This window comes from Cervus elaphus, chromosome 31 (assembly GCF_910594005.1).
Source record: "Cervus elaphus chromosome 31, mCerEla1.1, whole genome shotgun sequence".
In the NCBI taxonomy this organism is placed as follows: Eukaryota; Metazoa; Chordata; class Mammalia; order Artiodactyla; family Cervidae; genus Cervus; species Cervus elaphus.
In genome coordinates, this window is record NC_057845.1 from 51,290,591 (window position 1) to 51,313,734 (window position 23,144).

Genomic DNA, 23,144 nt, shown 5'->3' on the forward strand with positions numbered 1-23,144 from the left:
AAAAAAGTGTTGTGATGAACATCCTTATATTTAATACCAGGAAATGGTCTGAAACAAAAGGGTCAGAAGTAAAGTTTTAATGTCACGTATAGCAGGAGCATAAGAGTATCCATTTCCCCTTAAGTCTTATATCAGTACCTAATATTACCAGTTTTAAGAAATCCTGCCAATGATAGCTTAGAAATATTGAATTATTGACTTAAATTACATTTCCTATTTTCTAAATTAATTTTAATATTCTATGCCTTCCCCTATCTTGATTTGCTTTGCTTATCTAATCGTTTCTTTGCTGGGGGGAGGGGTGTTTTCTAATCAGCTTTCTTCTCTCTCCCTCCGTTCTATTAACTGCTGCAAACCTGGACCCAGAAATCTCAGAATTACGGGCAAATGAAGAACCAGAAAGCCTCAGAGTCAGTACCCGAGGAGTACAGACTGCTGCATGAGCTCCACTTTACCAACTTCTGACTCACATTTGGATGCTCACTGAGGCCTTTTTTTCCTAGAATTCTTTCTAGAGAGTTGAGCTTGCTAGTTGCTGTGTATCCACTCATACTCTTTTTTTTTTTCTTGTCAATCACCAGACTATATCCTAAGATCCTACAGAGTTTTTGCTGTTTTCCCTTTCAGAAACTGCCAAGTTTTACTCCCAAAGCTTGGCTTTTCAGTTCATAGGTATTAAAATAATAAGTGTCCTGCACAGGTGGCCTAAAAAGAAGCTAATGAGAGGTCCTCACATGCCCTTCTTTCTCCCTCATAGATTTTGTCACACCTGTGATGGAGTATGAAAAGAAAACCACCAACAGCTTCTTAATATGCACTGTGTTCAGTGTTTTTCCTTATCCAAATATCAAATGGAAAGTAGATAATAATACAACTATCTCTGACAAAAAAGAAAGGAAAGAAGATGATCCTTTCGGTCCTTTTCATGTAAACAGCAGAGTAAATATTACAGGATCAAATTCATCTTATCAATGTACAATTGAAAATCCACTGCTGAAGCAAACATGGACAGGGAGATGGACAATGAAAGGTAGGCTTTCTGTGTGAACATGCTGTTGGAGGTAGGGCGGGAATGGGGATTGATTTACAGATAAAGAAAGGAATACAAAAGGGAAGGAAATGCATTTGCAGCAGTCAGAAGACCAGTCTGGAGTCCCAGGTCTAATATTAATGGCTCTGTTACCTCAAGCAATCATTTTTTACTTGTGAGTGTTGGTTCCTTGTCGGCAAAAATGGAAGTAATCCTTACCTTTCAAGGTGCTTCTGAGTTAAAGGAAAACATTTGTGAAATGGAAAGTAGCAAATATATGTGTGTGTATTACTGTATTTCTCTATGGTTCTTCTACACAGAATTTTCTACCTGCATTGCACTTTAAAAGATCAGAGGAGAAGGAAAGGATGCTTGTCTCCTAGCAGGTCACAACCTCTGATTCTTGCCAGTTTTTCAACCAACAAAAATTAGTATTGCTTCTGTTTAGTCTCCTTAAGTAGCATTAGCCCATTAATCTCTATCAACACTTCTACTCCTTCCTCTCATTTATTTGAACAAACCCAAACTCTGACCAATCTATCTATAGCATACTGTTTAAGAAGAGTTTAAAGAGAAGAAAAATTAATTTGACACCATTTATCTATTACTGAGGAAAATTATTTTATAGTTCACTAGAAGCAAAGCAAAATTTTTCTATAAATCTCTTTGCATTCCAGTCCCCTATAATGAAAAGGACATCTTTTTTGGGTGTTAGTGCTAAAAGGTCTTGTAGGTCTTCATAGAACCATTCAACTTCAACTTCTTCAGGATTACTGTTCGAGACATAGACTTGGATTACCGTGATATTAAATGGTTTGCCTTGGAAACGAACAGAGATCATTCTGTCGTTTTTGAGATTGCATCCAAGTACTGCATTTCGGACTCTTGTTGACCATGATGGCTACTCCATTTCTTCTAAGGGATTCCTGCCCACAGTAGTAGATATAGTGGTCATCGGAGTTAAATTCACCCATCCCAGTCCATCTTAGTTCACTGATTCCTAGAATGTTGATGTTCACTCTCGCCATCTCCTGTTTGACCACTTCCAATTTGCCTTGATTCATGGACCTAACACTCCAGGTTCCTATGCAATATTGCTCTTTACAGCATCGGACCTTGCTTCTATCACCAGTGGTGGTGTTTTTGCTTTGGCTCCATCCCTTCACTCTTTGTGGAGTTATTTCTCCACTCATCTCCAGTAGCATACTGGGCACCTAGCGACCTGGGGATTTCATCTTTCAGTGTCTTATCTTTTTGCCTTTTCATACTGTTAATGGGGTTCTCAAGGCGAGAATACTGAAGTGGTTTGCCATTCCCTTCTCCAGTGGGCCACATTTTGTCAGAACTCTCCACCATGACCCGTCCGTCTTGGGTGGCCCTACATGACATGGCTCATAGTTCCACTGAGTTAGACAAGCCTGTGGTCCATGTAATTAGATTGGTTAGTTTTCTGTGATTGTGTTTTTCAGTCTGTCTGCTTCTGATGGAGAAGGATAAGAGGCTTATGGAAGCTTCCTGATGGGAGAGACTGACTGAGGGGGAAACTGGGTTTTGTTCTGATGGGTGGGGCCATGCTCAGTAAATCTTTAATCCAATTTTTTGTTCATGGATGGAGCTGTGTTCCCTCCCTGCTATTTACCTGGGGCCAAAATATGCACAAGGGTTCCCTTTTCTCCACGTCTAACCCAAACTTGTTTGTTTTTTGATAATAGTGATTCTGACAGGTGTGAGGTGATAGCTCATTGTAGTTGCATTGATTTTCATTTCCCTGATGATTAGTGATGTTGAACTTTTCATGTGCCTACTGGTCATATGTATATCTTATTTGGGAAAATTATTCATTATCCTTATATGATGTCAATAGTATGGGCATCTAATGTTCACTGTTCATCAGCCAAGTAGCAATGGAAACGTGGGAAAGGGTTGAAAATATTAAATTGCAAATATTTTGTATGGAGAATCTTGTTTATTCAGAATTGAGTATCCTGAAGTTCCAGTGGTTCCTTAGGCTTAGTGCTATTTTGTCTTGTTGAGGATCTGTTATGTGCCAAAGTTTGTCACTCAACTGTGAACCTCAGAACTAGATGTATACTAGATGCTGTGGACTCTTACTCACTTATGGATCCACAGCATCTAGTACAAACATGTAAAAATAAAACTAAACCAGGAAAGTAGCATACAAAGAGAGTGATTAAATCTGTTCGCTACAGTTGGGTATGGATCAGGTTGTTTCAGAATATATGCTTAAGGAGTTGCATACAGACCGAATTTTAAAGGGGTAGTAGGAAATTTCAGGAGAACAGAGGCATTCCAGGTGAAAAAACATACTGTATGCAAAAGCAGAGACGGGGTAAATATTGCCTGAATTTGTGGAAGTATAAGTGGTTGGGAGTGAAACTGAAGTATCAAGCTTTAAGCCTAGAGAGGAAGGCAAAAACCAAGATCAAATGCCTTTATCTTGCTAAGGAGCTTGGGCTGGCCTGGAGGTAGTACAGAGCCAAAGAAGGCTATGAACCATCGGAGAGACTGGAAGTTGTACTTTTGATGGCTTCTCTGGTATCACTCATTCACAGGTGGATTGTTGTGTTTTAGATCACTTGCTTTGGCACCACCCTCTCGCAGGTGGAATGCAGAGTAGGTGAGTCGAAAACCAGGGAGGATAATTCACGGCGGTCCATAGCAGTCAGCTGGCAGAACAGGAGGGACAACGTGGTGTGAACTCTGGAGGGGAAGCCGAGAATACCCGGCAGACTGCCTGCTCTAAAAGATCAGTCCAGTGGGGAATTCCTGCACAGGGTTAGAAATACACTCATGTGCTAGAAAAAAGACTTTGTCCAGAAAGAGGGATGAAGACGTGGTTGAGACCATGGAAGTAGCAGAGACTACTAGCAGTACTTGGTGACGAGGAGGCAGCCTGGGTAGCACCAGCGTTCGAGAGGTCAGCAGAAGACTGCGGAGTTAAACGTGCCCGTGACTGGTGGCGGCACTCTTGGGTGATCACGCGCAGGTTGTAGGAGTTGGAGACCAGGTGTGTCGTCTCCCTAGCTGGCCCAGGCTTGGGCCTCCTTGAAGCCTAAACGTAACCTTGGTGGGTGACTTTAAAATAGTGGTGTAAAGCTTTTAAGAAACTCCACAGCACAAATATCTTACTGCTTTCCAAAAAGTGTTTTCAAAGATATTTCTAAGTATAACTTAGAAAATTCATTTGAAAAATTTTTCATTTATCTTTACTTTTCTATCCTGTTGTTAGATGTTCTTCATAAAATGGAAAGTGAAAACGTTTTACTCTCATGTAAACCTGAAAACAATTTTTCCCCACCAAATCAAGACTTCACAGTCACTTGGTCCAGAGTGGAAAATGGGAGTTCCTTGCTCCTGGCTTGCTTTAAGAACTCCTCACAAGAAACACTTATCAGTCAACCTCAAATTTCATGGAAAGAAGAGCCGATAAACTCACGTGACTTCTCTTTAACTCTGAAGGATCTTCGTCTTTCAGACAGTGGGGAGTATTTGTGCAATATTACATCAAACGAAAGTACCTCACTCACCATGCAAACACTGCATGTAGGTAAGTTACAAGTAGGGCTGGACAATGGGTTTCAGGTACAGCAGCAGGCATTGTGAACATCAAATAGGAAATTAGGTTGGCATTTCAAGAATACCTCTGAATAAAAAAATTTCTGAAAATACTGTTTACAGGGATACGTCCCGTTAAAATGGTAGACAATTTCCTTCCTTCAACCACACGAAAGCCTTGCACTGAGAAATAAAAGGAAATTACTCCCAGAAGATTTCCCTTTTACGGTTTCAGAGCTTCAGAAATGAAGGTGGAACCTCTATGTTTTGTTACTCTGTGGGCTGAGCATCTTCAATTCCTGCTTACCATTGTGCAGATATGTGCCTTAGGGTCTGGGTTTGGGGAGAGAAGGCTGTGCAGGCATGGTGAGAGGTTAGAACTGAAGCTTCTGCTGCAGGCTATTGAAGCATGGTCTGCAATCCTGGTGAAAACAGTCATCAGAGGACATTTGAAACATCAAGGTTGTGCCTGATTGGGCTCCTTTTTTACCTCTAGTGGTAGCTAATTGCCACAACTCATTGTTTAAAATATTGCTAGTTCAGTAGCCATAGAGTCAAGGAATGTGTACTCAGAAGCTGACTGTCTAGGGGGGCTGATCACCCTTATGCTTCAGCAGCTGACATCGTGGGAGACCATGGCACCTCTCTATTTATTAAAATGAGTCAGTGGAACATATGTTTTATAAATGTTCTTGGCATTCTAGTTTTGAATGTTACTTCCTTTAATACAAATTATAACAATTTTAGTTCCAATCAAGAGGCTGAAGAGAGTTCAGGCTCCTCCAGTTATTTCTGAGGAACGCCAAGCACCATTCGTTATCTTGGTGGTCGTCTGTCACTTTTTACTCAAGATCATGGCTCCTACTCAGCTCTTCTCTTCATCTCTGCACCTCTTATCTCTTGTCCTCGAGGCTCCTGCCTTTCCCAAGCCACGGGTACACTGTGCCCTACCTTCATCCCCCAAGGAAAACACTGGGCTGTGGTTAGCTTGTTGTCATAATTATTCCTTTGTAAAAGGGCATGGCAGCCCTTCTAGTATTCTTGCTTGGAGAATCCCTTGGACAGAGGAGCCTAGCGGGCTATAGTCCATGGGCTCACAAAAGAGTCAGACAGTAACTGATCTGACGACTGAGCGCACACACACAAAAGTATGTTAATTCCCTTATTACAATATAAAACAAAGGCTTAAAGTGCATAAAAAACTCTTTGCCTCTCAAGTTTCCAGACTTTCTCCTCTCTTGACTCCCATCCCCACTATGCCCCAAATTGTTTAATATCAGCTTTGACAGGTTCCCCCAATAGACATATTACATGGGGTGATGTGCTGAGTTATTCAGTCATGTCCAGCTCTTTGCGACCCCATGGACTGTAGCCCGCCAGGCTCCTCTGTCAATGAGATTCTCCAGGCAAGAATACCGGAGTGGGTTGCCATGCCCTCCTCCAAGGGATCTTCTTGAAGGATTGAACATGCATCTCTTATGTCTCCTGCCTCGGCAGAAGAATTCTTTACTACTTGCGCCACCTGGGAACCGGGAAGTATTATTTATGCTTATGAAAAACACTGATCCAGACAGGGCTGTTGTTGGTATCTTTAATGGGTCTTTTCATTAGGAAAAGTCTATTCACTAATATGATATCTGCTTCCCATGCAAAATGCAGAAATAGCTACTTTGAATAAACATACTCACCCAGCTATGCATTTTCTTTTGTTGTCTGGTAACTTTTCTTCCAGCTCATAGACTTTCTGTTTGTCTTATTTTGAAGCAAGCCGAAGAACACCTGCTGGGATGATTGTCCCAGCTCTGGTGGCTGTGGTGTTGGCAGTTTTGTTGCTGTCGGTGGCCACTCGAGCTGTTAGATCAAGAAGGTGCATCGGTTTCCACAGAGGTACTATCTCATGGAGGCTTTGGTCCCATGCCCGGGGTTCAGGTGGAGGTGTATCCAAGATGACTAGCGAGTCCATGGAATTCTCCAGGCCAGAATACTGGAGTGGGTAGCCATTCCTGTCTCCAGGAGGTCTTCCCAACCCAGAGACTGAACCCAAATCTCCCACACTGCAGGCAGATTCTTTACCAGCTGAGCCATCAGGGAAGCCCTTATTAATAGTTGCTACTGCTCAAAACAGCATTGTCCTTGATGGGCCATTTTATTTTAATCTGTGTGAAGTTTAAAAAAAAAAAAAAACTTTTTCTAAATTTTCTGCTAGAAAACCGTTACTTACAGTAATTTAATTACTTGTAGTAATTCAACATGATACTAAGATTCCACGGTCAATCACAGGACTTCTGAAAAGACTTTGCTTTTATCAACAAATTTAGATCTGTGAAAAACTTAGATTTACTTATTTCCACATTTTACAGGTCAGGAAATTAGAATCAAAAAAGTTAACGCAAATGCTAAATAGGCATCTGAAACAGACTTATAGGCACCACCTAAGATGACCCAGCTAACTAGTGGCAGAGGTAGATCTCGGCCCCATGAAGCTCTGCTGATTTCATCATCTCTCTAAGAAAGCTCTGAGTGTGCTGGGAGGCTGAGACGGATTGAATGTCACTTCTTCTGATTGATATTTGCCTACTGCGCCTGCTGAAGTCAGGGTCACTTGGTCATTGTGGACACCATTATTGAAGGTTACTCTCAGGGTGGCAGTGAGCGGGGTCTCAGCTGTTGCAGGCCTGTGACTGTCCGTATGAACAAGCAGGCCGGTGCCCGTGACACTCCTGTCCTGCAGCTGCCAGAAGCAGGGAGAATTGGGAGGTTTCAGGTAGTCTAGTTTGTCTTCCGCGTGCAAACCCTGATATCATGGCACTTGAGATTAGGTTCACGTTCTAGGAGAGAGCGTGTTGGAACGATGCTTTAGTCTCTGTAGCGGAAGGGTGCGCCAGTGCAGTTCCAACACAGAGCACCCGGCAGACTCAACACTGGGGAAGGGGAGCAGAGAAGAGACTGCGCCCCTCGGAGCTTGGCCGGAAACCCGCAATCTAAAGAGACGAGGAGGAGGAGCAGTGCCCAGAACCTGGGAGGAGAGAGTCACGGGGCCAGCTGTGTTGTGAGGAAGGCGGCCTTCACACGGAGCACACAGCCAGATGCAGAAGGAGCTAGGAGAAGGAACACCTGATTTTGCCCCCTCTGCCCTCTGATCTCCACCCCAGATGAAAGCGGAGGGAAGAGAAGCCCTGCAGGTAGAACCCATCCAGGTCAGCATCCCATGGCAGAGCGCAGGACGGATTCCGATTCTGGAGGAGCAGTCAGATGTCAGCAAAAACCACGTTAGGGTGTTGGCCACTTAGAAAAATAAAACAGAGTGTTCTATAGTTTGTGGCCTGAAGCCTTCCGTGAGAAGTGACATTATGGCCCTTTTCCTGTCCATCACCACCTTGGCTCTTCCCCATGGTTTATAGTCAGTAGGCATCAGGCCAACTACCTTAGAGAGCCAGGAGCTGCTGGCTTGCTTAACTGCCTTTCTCCCTGCGTTGGAGCACCTGAATTTACTGCTGGGTTTCTGATGAAGTATTTCTACATTAAGGACATTTTTGATGCTGTTTGTTGGAAAAAGATACCAAGAGGGGAGTAACTAATGTGATGCTAATAACATAATCATACTGAGGTGGGGCATCCCTGGGGACTCAGATGGTAAAGAATCTGCCTGCAATCGAGGAGACCTGGGTTTGATCCCTGGGTTGGGAAGATCCCCTGGAGAAGGGAATGGCAACCCACTCCAGTATTCTTGCCTGAGGAATTCCATGGACAGAGGAGCCTGGCGGGCTACAGCCCATGGGGTCACAAAGAGGTGGACACGACTGAGCAACTATTTGTTGTTACTGAGGTGGGAATAAGGGAGAATTGGGGTGTTGGCAAAGAGATGTCTTTTTAAGTTCTGTTTTTTCCTGTAGAAAGGCATCTACCTACTAATCTGAACTCTAGCAGTGCCGGTACTTCAGAAGAAAACGTGGTAAGGCATTTCCTTTATCAAACTATTTATAAGAATGCTATGGTAAAAAGCTTACTGAACTCTTGACTGATTCACACATTATCTTGCAGGACTTTTACAGAGAAAAAAGGCATGAGGGATTGCAGGATAATAGAACAGGAAAAAAATACACTTAAGCTTCCACTGTCTATGATTAAACAGGCTCTAGTCGTTTAAATAAGTGCTTGCTCTTCTCATTTCCAACTGTTACTTGCAAAGATCTCCAATGGCACTGTTCACCAATGTACCTACTCTTCTGATGAAACAGGGCCTTGCACAGAAGTGGAAGGAAATACAGATAAAATAGAGAAAAGCAGACTACAGTTTCTGCCCAGACTCAGACTACTGACCTTCTACACTTTTCCAGACACTTCTAGGTTCCTTCAGAACTGATAATTCACTTATGAATTATAGCTTGCTTGTATACTTTTGTGCTGCACACCTTTTATTATTTATGACTTCCATTCATCATGATACATAACAGCAAAGAGTGGGATAAACTTGTTTTTCTACTTGTTAAAATCTCAGGAATATCTAGCAGGGAAATTAAAATTGATAAGATCCAACTTCATAACTACTTATAACTGTCTCATGGATCTCTGATTACAGATGCAAACAGTAGCTTAAAGGTCCCCCCCTCCAAAAAACCAAAACACCACCACCATTAATATTAAAATGGTTATTCTGACATAAACAACAACTATTTTGAGTCCATGTTTCTTGGTTCTAGCCTCTTTCAGAACATCTGCCCAATACATGAAGTGAAGACAGAAGTTCACAACACAACACAACCCTCCGTAATATCCTATGAGCTCACCTCCCCTTTCTTCACTGTGATTCCAGCAATGGTCTGTCGAGACCTGACAATTCTACCATTGCAAAAACCTGTGATACTAGAAAGAGAATAGTCACATTCTCGCTTCAGAAACTAAGAGTCATTCTTGGGGCCCCCCACCTGCATCAAGATTATAAATGCCTGGATACCAAGGATTCCAATTCAGCTTGGATATAAGAACTCTCTCATTTATTTACATTCCTGCTGCAACCAGCCCAGGAGGTTACAGTGAAGTTTCCGCCAAGAACTCAGAAGAAACAAATCACTAAGAGATGATTCAAAATCTGATCAACTAATGATGGGTGAGTGGTAGAAGCAAAAATCATCTTAGTGAAAAGGTAAAAAACCACAGCCAAGAAAACAAAGCAATTGATATGCTAAAGTATTGTACTCTAGTTTTATATGAACGGTTAATATCAGCCTAATCTACTAGATTTAGTATGGTGAATCTTAGGGACCCCAAAGAGTAAGAATGTCAGTGTCTCTAAGACAATCCAAGGTGCAAAAGGCCCTATCAACGCAAGAATTGACATCCCTGGGGTGGGGTTGTACTATCTGACACCAGGCTTTCATAGCTGAGTGACCCGGTTATTAAGATAATTTAATTTAATCTTTGGCTCAGTTGTCATATTGTTAATCAGATTTCTAATAAACTTAAATTTTCATATACATTTTTATGCAAGGACAGAATGAATACCTCAGTTGATTGGATGATCTGTTCTCCTTAATTTGATTATCAAGGTGTAAAAAAGGAAGCCTAACTAGGACTTTTATGACAATCAAATTTTCTTCCCTGCTGGCTCAGCTGGTAAAGAATCTGCCTGCAATGCGGGAGACCTGGGTTTGATCCCTGGGTTGGGAAGATCCCCTAGAGAAGGGAAAAGCTACCCACTCCAGTATTCTGGCCTGGAGAATTCCATGGACTCAGTCCATGGAGTCACAAACAGTCAGACAGGACTGAGCAACTTTCACTTTGGGCTTCCCTGGTGGCTCAGAGGTTTAAGCGTCTGCCTGCAATGCAGGCAGATCGACCTGGGTTCGATCCCTGGGTCGGGAAGATCCCCTGGAGAAAGAAATGGCAACCCACTCCAGTACTCTTGCCTGGAGAATCCCCGTGGACGGAGGAGCCTGGTGGGCTACAGTCCATGGGGTCCCAAAGAGTCAGACATGACTGAGCGACTTCACTTTCACTTTATGGGAGAAAACCAACCCCGAATGTGTATTAATGCCGCCTGGTCCAGTGTTCTTTATCAGCTGGACTTATTTCACAGTCTCCTATTTTGCAGAGTTTTGTTGACCTCACATATTTGCTACAGTGTCGTGACAAGTGTTCATCACAAACTGTAGAGTACTAAGGATATAAAGAAAATCTTTAGAAAAGGACATAGGGCACTCAGTGAGGAGAACATGCTCAGAACAGTTCTGATCTTACCGTGATGAGGTTGACCAATTTAAAGACCAAAGCCAACACATGGAGGATGGCAGATAAGAAGGACCCTAGGTCTTTCAACACTGCTGAGCTTAATCTTAGAGTCAGGTTGGATTGCAGAGGCAGACTGCTGAGAAGGAGAGAACAAGGATTTGTGAGAGACATTCAACACCGTCCAACCGCGGGCAGTGGTGAAGACGTCTGCGCCAGGCGGCCCCCTCCACATCCAGTGCTGTCCCTGAGGTCGCTGTTGGCAGATGTGCCAGCGTCAGGAAGGAGAGCTGGACACGGAGTGAGGATGAACTGGAATGTATAAGAACAAACTGGATCCCGCGCTGTCTCTTGGGGCCTCTAGAGTCTATGCTGGGAGTGACCTGCTGCCATGGAGCCGCAGGCCTGCCTGGCGAGGAGTCTGGCAGGATCTGGGGCCCATCCCAGCTAGCTCGCCCTTTCAGCCTTGAGAAATATCTGCCAGCTATCGCTGTGCCTGGGACCATACCCTGAGCTTATGAGCATAAAAACAAAGCCGCTGCTCCTTCACTTCTGCCTCTCGAATCGGGTGCGTTTTTCTTTTGCAACCAACTGTAATCCAGAACCACACAGAGAAGGGAATCCTAGGAAACGTACCTCCAGCTCAGCCACGCTGGTACGATAAAGACAGCGCACCAGTTATCACTAAACTGAGCATCTCGTGTGGGAGGGTGCTTCACTGCCGCGCCAGCATGGGGCCCACACGGGCGTCAGGAGGGTTTTCCTGACAGAAAGTGCCGAACCATGACTACAGGTAAATGACTATAGAAGACGGAGACGAGCCTGTTGTCCCCCACCATCAGTGGCCAAAAATAGACCCATGGATGTAGAGATGAATCAAGCAGAACTTCCCAGGGACCATAACATAGCTCATGTCTTCTAGGAGTATTACTCATTAAGATGCAATAGGGACAAAGTATTTTTTAACATCAAAATTTAAAAGATTCTTGTAATCTAATCTTTCATGGGAAATGTTTACTTGCATCTGAGGATCAAAAAATTCCCCACTACACTTGAAAGCAACAATATTCCCTTTTTATTATCATGTTTCCTGATCACCTTTTTTAAACTACTTTTGACGCAGCATATTTTTAAAAATGTTTCCCAAATGAGTGGATATATCAAAACAGAGACTTTTAAATACAAGAACAAACTAGTGGTTACCAGTAGGGAGAAGGGGTACCAGGGAGGGAAAGAGGATTAAAAGGTACAAACCACCAGGTACAAATAAATAAGACACAAGAATGCAATGTGCACCACAGAGAATATAACCAGTATTTTATAGTCATTTTAACTGGAGTATAATCTACAAATATGGAAGCACTATGTTATCACACTTGAAGCTAATACACCATTGTAAAGCAACTATACATCAATCTAAAGGTGTATATTTCAAATGCGGCTTAAGTTTCTGGTCAGAAAATAGTACCTCCTTGTACTCTTCCAGCCTCTGTCCTTTATAAACGAGGACTGATCATTCTTCATGGACCTGAAAAACAGAATATCAGCATGTTCTGTGAGATTCCTGTGACTTTCATCAGCGGGACAGACACCCCGAACGAAGCCCAGTGCTTTCCCGTCATAAGCAGGCCTTAGCCAACTCTTCATTAGCTTCAAAGGGAGGAAGGGAATTGAGGCAATTATCTGCATGAGAGAAAGCAGACCCCAGTAATTCACCGCAAGGGCGTGCTTGGTCACTCAATTTTCTGCCCGCCTTGCACTGCCAGGAAAGGCAGCACCCTCTGGAGAAGACCCCAGAACAGCGAGATGACACGCATCACCAATCCGCTCCCCAGACCTGACGCACGATTCTATCAGAAAACCTTTTCCTTTGGTTTATGACAGGGGAGAGACGTTCAGGCTCTCCTTCTGTGAATGGAAAACAATTAGTCATTGCATTGCCAAGGACGATTTTCCTATTCATCCCTGGCCTCTCAGAAGCAATTTCTGCTTCGCTCATTTTATTCTTTGTCGGAAATAACTGTGACAAAGTCGAAAGCATTACATCTGTTTCCGAGGCCCTCCGACCTCGCGCAGCTGAGAGCAATTGCAGCGTGTGCAAAGCATTTCCCTAAACAAACCCATCACGGGGGCTGCTGGGCGCTGCTGCGCAGAAGACCCCAATCCCAGGCTGGAGCACTTTGCAGATTGAGGCCAGGGTTCAACCCACTTAGCTGGACCTCTCAGTATAGGCCTTCTCCCTGAGACTATTTGCTCATCAATAAGAAATTTCTAGAGCCTGCAAAAGTCTCATGTGTTTCATATTTGAATCCAAATATATTCAAAATGACCAACTTTTAGTCCCTTCGTCAAAAGAGATCCTTTGACCTCCCGTAAGGTAGTATTTGCTATTTGTTACCCTCTCTCCTTTTTTTTGGAAGTTTACTAGTAATTCATTTTAAAACCTGAAATGGCGGTGTCTGTGCTAAGGGCTCTGTAGGCATATTCTGTGGAGTCTATACAACCTCCTTGAATTTGATTCTCCTAAAGCCAGATCTCATTGAACAACCGTTTCTGGTAACAGTCTCAGTGAGGAAGCTGAGCTCGCTGCCATAGCATGACTGTTTTTGTCTCCCTGCAAAATTCACATGTTGAATTCCTAACCCGAACACTGATGGTTTTAGGAGCCAGGGCCTTCGTGAAGGGATTAGGTCATGAGGTTGTGTCTGCATGCCTGGGAGTAACATCCTTATGAAAAAAAGACCCCAGAGCGCGTCTTCCCTTCTTTCTACCACGTGAGGTTACAACGGGGAGAGGGTTGTCTACAACGAAGTAGCTGTCACCCGATTCCAAATCTGCCAGCGCCCTGACCCTGGACTTCATGGCCTTCAGACCTGCGAGAAGTGTCTGCAGTTTTTAAGCCACTCCACCTCTGGTGTGACACCTCTGAACAGACTGAGGTGCTGGCCCTGCCAAGCCTACAGCTCCAATGCTCTCTGTCACTTTCCCAGGAAAATCAGGGCAGTGGCCCCTACTACTGGAACAGAATTTTCATGGACACAGATGTAGACAGTTCCTTTCTCTGTTTTAGGGAAGAAAACCAGAAAGCAAGACTCTTGCATTGGTTCTTCATGGCCTCCACTTTAAACCTGTCCCCCTGGGATCTCCATATCAATGTGATGCTTGCCCACCATAGATAGAAGAGCTTGCTTAGAATTTCAAGCAGATCCATCTGTGCTTCTTTAATCGTCTTTTCTCCTTGGACACCTGACTGTCCTACCCACGGGAATCTAGGCCAGGGAGCTCAGAGCCTGCACATTAACCTAGAATTAAGCAATTGAGAAGTGTAACACAGTGTCCACCCCATCAAAGGCTGACTGTCTCATCCTACCCAGACAAGCAGAGTTAATAAACATGGGAAGATTTTATCAGAAACTCTCTTTCAATGTTGTTTTTAAAAGCCTCTGAAGAAACAAAGTTCCATGTGATGACGTGAGCCTGAAACACCTGAGTGCTTTAAACGTCACGGCGGAACGGATTACCTGCCGCGCCTTTTTCCCAAACTCTTGCTTTCATCTTGAGTTTATTGACTTGACACTCGGCTGTCTCTGCTCTTTCCTTAGCTTCATTCAACTCCTGTTGCTGCTTCTTACACTTGGAAAGGTATTGACTAGCTTCTGCTTCCTATAAAAATAAAAAATGAAACAAAGAAATCCCTGAGCCTATAGAGTCATATTTTTTTCTGCCCTGATGTGAGAAAGTTGAAAAGTGTGAGAAAGGAATCTAAACTTCAGAGTATTGAATGAAATATCATATTTTTGTATGATGTATATGGATTCAGACTTCCTAGCAGGCACCAGATCCATTTTATAACATTTTTCCCCCGGAAATTGAGAACATAGCCGGCACTTTCCACCAACTGGATGTAGTCCAGCTTTCACAGATTTGCTATGTGACAGATTAACCATAATTTGTTTTGTGATCAATTTAACACCCTATTCAGGGTAGAGGGGGTTTGTCTTTACTGTTATAAGGCTTCTCTTATAACAGGCTCCTCTGTCCATGGGATTTCCCAGGCAAGAACACTGGAGTGGATTGCCATTTCCTGCTCCAGGGGATCTTCCCCACTCAGAGTTAGAACCCACGTCTCCTGCACTGACGTCGCCTGGATTCTTTCCCACTGAGCCACATGAGAAGCCCCACAGGATGATTACCCAACCAAAATTTTCTATCTCTACATGACACCATGCTCCTATTTGCCTCATATCATGCATTGCATATGTTTGGGTGTAAGCAAAGGCCAAGGGAAAGAGCTTTGGCTCCCTGAAGGGAAAAGTTCCACAAATTTTAGCTATAGGTGATAATTCTAGCATACACATTAAAAAAAAAAAAAAAAAAAGAATGAGCAAACTTTAAGCTGAGCTGGTCCTGTCTGACAAGCTGCTTGTTTAGCTCAGGGCCACATATCTCCATTAATCAAATGTAGATGGCTAGTAAATCCATGAGGCTGCAACTGCCTCAGGTACTTACCACTGCCTCCATTTGCTGCTTGTAACTTTGTACTTTTAGCTGAAGATTATCCATCAGAGTCTGCATCCTGCTCATATTTTTCTTATCTTCCTCTACCTGCAAAGTACAGGTTTGTATGTGAAGGTGATTTGAAGGATCCAGCAGTTTGCATTGGGTGTAGCCTCACATGAGGAAATGAGAGTAAGGAAAATTTATTAAAGACCATGTGTAGAGCCATGATTTGAGAAATGAGTTTAACTCTACTCATCCCAAGTTCCAAGAAATAAATAAACACAGCTCAGAGCAAGGACAGTCATTTCTCCTGATCCACCACAGAACCCCAGCCTTTGTTAAAATGGAAGTTAAAGCCACTAGTTTCAAATTTGGTCTTCAGCCTTCCCAGCCCAGCCAAACCACACCTGCCTGTAGTTTCTCAGGGCCCACCTGCAGCCGCCCCCCCCCCCCCATCCAACCAATTCTTTCCTTGAACTTTCTAACTGACCCTTGGCTTTAGGTAATGGAACTATAAGAAAGACTAAGTTTACTGGAATTGTGGTGTGGGCATTAGCAGAGACAGGAAAATTCCATAAGCTATCAGTTCAGTTCAGTCGCTCAGTCGTGTCCGACTCTTTGCGACCCCATGAATCGCAGCACGCCAGGCCTCCCTGTCCATCACCAATTCCTGGAGTTTAATCAAACTTGTGTCCATTGAGTCAGTGATGCCATCCAGCCATCTCATCCTCTGTCGTCCCCTTCTCCTCCTGCCCCCAAACCCTCCCAGCATCAGGGCCTTTTCCAGTGAGTCAACTCTTCGCATGAGGTGGCCAAAGTACTGGAGTTTCAGCTTCAGCATCAGTCCTTCCCATGGACACCCAGGACTGATCTCCTTCAGGATGGACTGGTTGGATCTCCTAGCAGTCCAAGGGGCCCTGTTTTGTGTGTTCTTACTGCTTCCATAGAAATCCAGGCTTGGGCTGGAAAAAGGGAACCCAGTGAGATAGTGTTTTTCAACCATCCTCTGATGTTCTGGGTATTCTGAGGAGTTAGGAGGGAAGAGACAGGCATGCAGGAAGGCTCTGCATGCCACCCCCTTTACCACCCCCTTTTAACTAGAGCACTTCCACTTTGGAGCTGCTGAACTGCCCTGAAGAGAGTGTTTAAACGGACCGATGGCTGAGATGAATGATTTAACGAAGAGAAAGCCCTGCTGCTCAAACATCTTTCCTAGCTCCCTCTCACTTATTCCATCAAGTATCAACTTTTCTGGTGCCTTTCATGGTTTCCCCGCTTATCTCCCTCAGCCTTCCACAAACACCCTTCACACCAACCAGGCTCATCTCCTATGCCCCCACAGGTATCCTGCCTGTTCCCTCCTTGCTAGGTTTAATGTTTCTCCCCCGGGACACAGCACAGAGGCAGCAGACAGAAATGCTCAGTTTCCTTGAAAGAGACCTATGTGCTTATCTTCGTAGCTGCGGCCCGAGGGGGCAGTCTTCTAACCTAGCACACATCTCCAGAGACCAGGGAGGCCGGTGGCACCGTCTCACACTGTCCTCCTCACTCCCGGTTTCTGGCGTCTCCTGGAAAGGGGCACATGGTTGGTGGCCCAGTCTTCATGGCTGCCACCCAGGGTCCATCCCTTGAAAGCTTGGCTCTGGTGGCCAGCAGGACTTACATTCCTGGGTCCTACAGGACGGCAACCACCTCCTCCCCTCGGCAGTGGCAGCCGACTGAAGTGCCTGGGAAAGCCAGTGGCTGCCATCCTCACAGGCCCCACCTAAGCTACCAGGATCTCTGAGAAAGGAACTTCTGCACAGGCCTGGTGCACTGACTTTCGTAGCTGATGCCCAGAGGATAAATGTCTTCATACTCTGTCTCTGGGCTTGTGTTCAAGCCAGGGCTTGTGTTCACAGGTTCGATGAGATGATAGCAAAGGGTTCTTAACTGGATAGCACCACAAGGATCGGGACAGACAGACAGAAATACATCTCCCAGTCATTCCCCGAAAGAGGTGTATTGGCATACTTTAAAAGCTCCTGCCTGAGGGTCTGGCCTCCAGTCAGCCCTGCATCTAAGTACTGACTGGGATCCTCCCCTTTGCAATATTATAGACAGTTTTTGAACACTCAACTAAGAGCCCTAAGAACAAAGAAGGCTGCTTGGACAGTCACAAAGATTTCAGAAACAACTAACAGCTAGGGTAGATTGAACAATAAAGATCTTCTCTTACATGAGACTATTCATTTAAGATTGGGAGAGTTGTTTCATCTAATGCATAAAAAACAACACAGATCAAAAGTTGAAGAAACAGAGTAATATGCTCCAAATGAAGGAATAAGATAAAACCCCAGAAAAGGATAAGGGTAGATGATTTACCTGATAAAAGGATCAAAATAATGGTCATGAATCTGCTCACTCACCAAGCTCAGGAGAACGATGCATGAACAAAGTGAAAATTTCAACAAAAAGAAAATATTAATATAAAAAAGTACCAAGCAGAAATCACAGAGATAAATATCTGAACAAAAATTCCAATATAGGCATTCAACAGTAGACTAGATGAAGCAGAAGAAAGGCTCAGCGAACTTCAAGACAAGGCAGTGGAATTCATCCCATAAAAGTAGGGGGGAAGAAAAATGAGTAAAGACAGCTTAAAGGACTTATGGAATAACATCAAGTGGACCAGCATTTACATTACAAGGGTCTCAGAAGGAGAAGAGAGAAAGAGGCAGAAAAGTAAATTTTTATGATACAAAATCATACAAAAATAAGTTGTGTTTCTGTACACTAACACAAACTGTCAGAAATTAAGAAAAAAAACCCATTGATAATTGCATCAAAAAGAATAAAATACTTAGGACTAAATTTAACCAAGGAGGGAAGGTGAAAAACTTGCACGCTGAAAGCTATATATGTGTGGTGACCCAGGGACAAAAGAGCAGGTAACCAAGGAGAGTCTTGGAATGCGGGAATGGAAAAACCAGACCTTTATGGTCCTGCCCACCCCCATGTTGTAACTATTAATGGAAGCAGTATAACTTGTCTCCCCTCCTACCCCATAGGGAGGAGGTATTTTTTCTTACTCTTTCCCCCTCCCAGTGTACGTGCCTCATCCCATCAGCAAATGAGCCACAAGACCCCACCCCACTCCTTGTACCCTGGGTGTAAGAGTGGACTGAGGACCCAGTTCCACATCACTTTTCCCTTGAGCTGGCCCATGGCTCCAACAGCATCTCCCACTCTAATAAACTTCATTTCCCTCTCATTCTGTCTCACGTCTGGAAATCCTTTTCTAACCTGAGCCCTGAACACAACAATACAGCACTGATGAAAGAAACTGAAGAAGACACAAATCAGTAGAAAGCTATTTTGTGCTTGTGGTTTGGAAGAATTAATGTTAAAATGTCCATACTACCCTAAATCTACAAAGTCAATACAATCAAATAGAATGGAACCACAAAAGGCCCTGGATAGTCAAAGTAATCTTGGGGAGAAGAACAAAGTGCAAGGCATCTTGCTTTCTGATGTCAAACATATTACAAAGGTATAGTCACTGAAACAGTATGTATTGGAATAAAAACAGACATGTAGATCAACTGGACAGAACAAAGAGCCCGGATATACTCATATATACATGGCCAATTAATGCAAAGGAGCCAGAATATATAATGGGGAAAAGACAGCTAGTTCTTCAATGAGGGGTGGTGGGAAAACTGGACAACTGCATGCAAAAAAGGAAATTTGACCATCTTATACCATCCATAAAAGTGAACTCACAATGGGGATAAAAACTTGAATCTAAGACCTGCAATCATAAGACTCCTGGAAGACAGCAAAGAAGGTAAGTTCTGTAACATTTTTTGGTCTTGATGAATTTTTTTGACACCAAAAGCAAAGGCAATAGAAGCATAAGTAAATCAGTGAGGCTTTCTCTGCCTCAGGCCGCTTGCTCTCCCCTTGATCTTTCCCAGGTGTTACCTCCCATCAATCTCTCATACTTCTGACTCCACCCTGTCATCTGGTTCCTGGAGAGCCCACCTGAGACCAAATTTTTTTTTTCTTATCCCTAGAAATGAAGATACTTTGCCCATATTTAGATTACTAAGGATTAAATAACGCCTACACACAGGTCCCTGAATGTAGGAGGCAGACAACAGTAAAGCCGGGCAGGTAGCTAGGGGGTGGTGGTGGGGAGGAAACCGTCTTTACCGCCTGTAAATAAGACAGGCTCCTCACCCTATGTCCTGCTTCAGAGCATACATTTCTAGACACTGCAGACAGGAAAACAGGATGAATTTCCAAATGCTAGAGGGACACATAAGGGGAGATAAATTCTCAGTGGGGGACTGGCCATAAAACTCCTGTGGCCATGTGACACTTGGCTCTCTTTTCCAATGCAGTATGATTTTCCAAGAGGGTTTTTTCCTAGGAAAGAAAAACCCTCTTTATATCCCTTTCAAAATGGCATTTTATAATGGCACCTATGATGTCCTATCACAAAACACCCTGCCCCACAGTCCTGGTGGCTAGTTTGATGTTAAAGGAGGGCAGATTGAATTGATTCAACATCTACCTTGAATATTTCAAAACCAGGTACTGATATCAAGGAATATGGAGGGCTCTGTAATGTCACTTTAAAGTGACAGGGTCTAGCCTGTTATCCTGTAATAAAAGGTACTCAATAGGTGCTACCTGAGTTGATGGCAGAAAATCATTGCATAATTGAATAGATACGCTCTAGGCATCGTGCAGACACTTAGAAGAAATTAAGAAATACACTTCCATGCTAGTACAAGGGGAAGACGCACATTATTGCTATAAAGAAACAAAGATAAAAACACAATAGAATGAGATTGTATTCCTTGGGACAATGAAAACTAAAGAAAGTATAGCTTTAGTGCGTTGTATAATGAACCTGTTTACAGAAGAGAACTGTAAGAATAATCCACAGGAAAAGAAAAAGAAAAAGCAGACATAATTAACAAGCAGCGTTTTGCTTCCTCATGTTTCCTTATCCTTGCTCAAAAGAAGCGTAAAATAGCACATCTTTCACATTTCCCAGGTGTTTACTTCCTCCGCCACACATACCATGGGCGCAGGCCCCAGGGGTTTCCATTATAATACCTAGCATGGTCTAAAGAAGTGTCAGACTAATTCGCCTTAGGAAAGAACCACTTACTCAGCAAAGAAGAACTGTACAAATAGCTCATTTCATCTTAATTAGCCCAAGATGGTGCTTCTGAAGCACTCTGCTGTCTTAGCAATACTATCCTTCCTACTGCAACGAAGGAACACTTTGATATCTCTGACACCAACCCAGCCTCGGGGGCCACCATCAGGACTGGCAGATCTCGCATTGAGTGCTAAGTTGCTGTAAAGTGGGCAGCTAGGGTGAGTTTGCCTTTTCACTGGAACAAGCTATCTTCTGAGGCAGAGAGGGCTAGTTAAACACTGGCATCTGTGTTTAACTGACACACGCATCCGCTCTGTGCCAGGAAGGTGCTGGGCCCAGAGGAGTGAGCAAGACACACGCTATCATGGGATATGTGGTTTTCTCTGTTTGAAGAAAAGGTAAGACAAGCTGGAAAATGAAAACACAAGTGAAGGAGCAGAGTGCTACTCTGGCCATGCATTAGTTATTGGTAACAAGTTTGCCCACTTCTTTTCAATTATTTGCTTAGACATGAAAACAGTCAGAAAGCTGCAGGGGGCCTCTCAGCATTTGCTGTATTTCCACCAGCACCAACACCAGATAGAGTCCTCGGTGGCCTGGAGTGTTTGTGAGACCAGAAAACGAGGGTGGAAACGTCCCCTGCTCCAATTTAACTAGCGCCCCATGCAACCTGCTGGCTGAGTCGCCACCCCAGGCTCCGCCAGTCACTTCATTTACACATTGTTCTCACTCAGCCTCTCACAGGAAGGCATCTTTCCCAAAGTGCTGCAGACATTACGTGAGAAAAAACAAGGAGAGTATAAATAGCTCTCCGCTTCTAATTGCAACTTGGCACTCACATTGTGCTTCCCAAGAGCTAAAGAGGGACCAGCCCAAACCAGTAATAGCAGAGGAGCTCCAGAAGGGCATGGTGTCTCCTGCTGAGGGCGGGGAACGGCGAGGAGAACTAGCAGAGACCCAGGGGTGGTTTCAGGCTTGAAGGAGCACATCCGCCTGAGGCAGGATGCAGCCAGGCAAGCAGGCAGCGGCTTCCCGGAGTACCTGATGGGTCAGCTCCCTGACGCACCGCTCAAGCCTGTGGGCTCCCCTCTGGGCCTCCGAGTTACGTCGGACTTCACTCTCCAGTTCAGCCTCCAGTTCACGAACCTGCAAGCAAACCGTGGTCTCAGACGACAGGTGGACGGCCAGCAAGCCAGGAGGGCACTGCAGTGGCCAACTGACACCATCAAGGGAAGATGTGTTTACTCTGGTTCCCGGAGTGGTGGAAAAGAGCAAGCTCTCTGGGAAAACTGCCTCGCCAAGTGAGCTGGTCGAACTAGGTGAGCTCATAAAGGGACTGCTTAGACTCTGAAGGATGTGAAAGGCTAATGCATGCAGAGATGATAAGTATCCCCTCTTGGATTACAAAAGTACATCCACATGTGCGTGTTAGAAGGTACATAAGTGTATGCAGAGAATAAGCTATATGTAGCTCTCTTTAAGGATTCAGCCAACAGACTGCCTCATCTTTCTCCATGTTCAGCTCTGACTCTAAAGAAACCAGACCCTGAGTCTACGTCACACACATGTAACCCACAGCCCTGCTAGGTGGGAGACCTGTAGTATAGATGAGCAGCCGCCTGCAGCCTTATAGAATCACAGGGTCAAGGTTAACATAACATTCATTCAATGAATATGATGCGTCCTATGCACCAGGGATACAGCAGGGAACAAGACACAAAAATCTCTCCCCTCTATAAGCATCCATTCTAATGAATGAAACACACCAAGCAAAGTAAAATATAGATTACGTTAGACGGTGCTGAGTGGAATGGAGAGAAACAAAGCAGGAAACGGGTTAGGGGGTTAGCAGGAAACGGGTTAGGGGGTTGACAGGGAAGGGTGTCTTTCATCCGATTTTGCAATGAAACCAACTAAACAAGGTCCACTCAGAAGGCCTAACTTTCACCTCTGTATTTTCCTCCTATGCGCAGTGGCTTTTATTCAGTTCAGTTCAGTCACTCAGTCGTGTCCAACTCTTTGTGACCCAATGGACTGCAGCACGCCAGGCCTCCCTGTCCATCACCAGCTCCCGGAGTTTACTCAAACTTATGTACATAGAGTTGGTGATGCCATCTAACTATCACATTCTCTGTCATCCCCTTCTCCTCCCGCCTTCAATCTTTCCCAGCATCAGGGTCTTTGCAGAGGAGTCAGCTCTTCACATCAGGTGGCCAAAGTACTGGAGTTCCAGCTTCAGCATCAGTCCTTCCAATGAATATTCAAGACTGATTTCCTTTAGGATGGACTGGCTGGATCTCCTTGCAGTACAAGGGACTAGTGGCTTTTATTAGTCTTCATTTTATCCCGCCACCAATTCTTTTTGAAAATATAGGCAGATGTGTACACGTCTTCATATTTTCCCTCTTTCTTGCACAGAAGGTTATATACTCTCCACATTCCCTGTGCCTTTATCATCACTGTACTACTAGGCATGATCTCCAGGACATTACAAAGCTCTTCCTCAGTCCTTTTTAATCAGTATGATTATACCATAAATGTGTATTGGTATTCCATTATATAGATATACCATAAATGTGCAATGGCAATACTTTCTCAGAGGCCCTTCTGAGGCATGAAAATCGCAGTCAAATATTCTTTCCATCCTTATAG

At 44.1% G+C, this 23,144-nt stretch overlaps 2 protein-coding genes across 15 annotated transcripts in view; one reads left to right on the plus strand and one right to left on the minus strand.

The window, feature by feature from the left end:
* HHLA2 (HERV-H LTR-associating 2) overlaps nucleotides 1-10,306 on the plus strand; it is a 107,892-nt gene extending 97,586 nt beyond the window's left edge. For 12 of the 13 annotated variants that reach the window (XM_043893118.1, XM_043893109.1, XM_043893120.1 and 9 more), the window contains 5 exons: nucleotides 758-1,030; nucleotides 4,281-4,598; nucleotides 6,371-6,493; nucleotides 8,500-8,558; nucleotides 9,307-10,306. In XM_043893118.1, the coding sequence (XP_043749053.1) occupies nucleotides 758-1,030; nucleotides 4,281-4,598; nucleotides 6,371-6,493; nucleotides 8,500-8,558; nucleotides 9,307-9,336 (803 nt within the window). In that variant the 3' untranslated portion in view covers nucleotides 9,337-10,306. The remainder of the gene's footprint in view (nucleotides 1-757; nucleotides 1,031-4,280; nucleotides 4,599-6,370; nucleotides 6,494-8,499; nucleotides 8,559-9,306) is intronic. The other variant, XM_043893117.1, reaches the window with a different exon arrangement.
* Nucleotides 10,307-10,491: 185 nt separating this feature from the next.
* MYH15 (myosin heavy chain 15) overlaps nucleotides 10,492-23,144 on the minus strand; it is a 145,816-nt gene continuing 133,163 nt past the window's right edge. Inside the window, exons 38-41 of one of the 2 annotated variants that reach the window (XM_043893127.1) lie at nucleotides 21,534-21,638; nucleotides 15,341-15,436; nucleotides 14,353-14,494; nucleotides 10,492-12,359 (exon numbers count right to left, since the gene is read on the minus strand). In XM_043893127.1, the coding sequence (XP_043749062.1) occupies nucleotides 12,352-12,359; nucleotides 14,353-14,494; nucleotides 15,341-15,436; nucleotides 21,534-21,638 (351 nt within the window). In that variant the 3' untranslated portion in view covers nucleotides 10,492-12,351. Of the gene's footprint in view, nucleotides 14,495-15,340; nucleotides 15,437-21,533; nucleotides 21,639-23,144 lie in introns of both variants that reach the window. The other variant, XM_043893126.1, reaches the window with a different exon arrangement.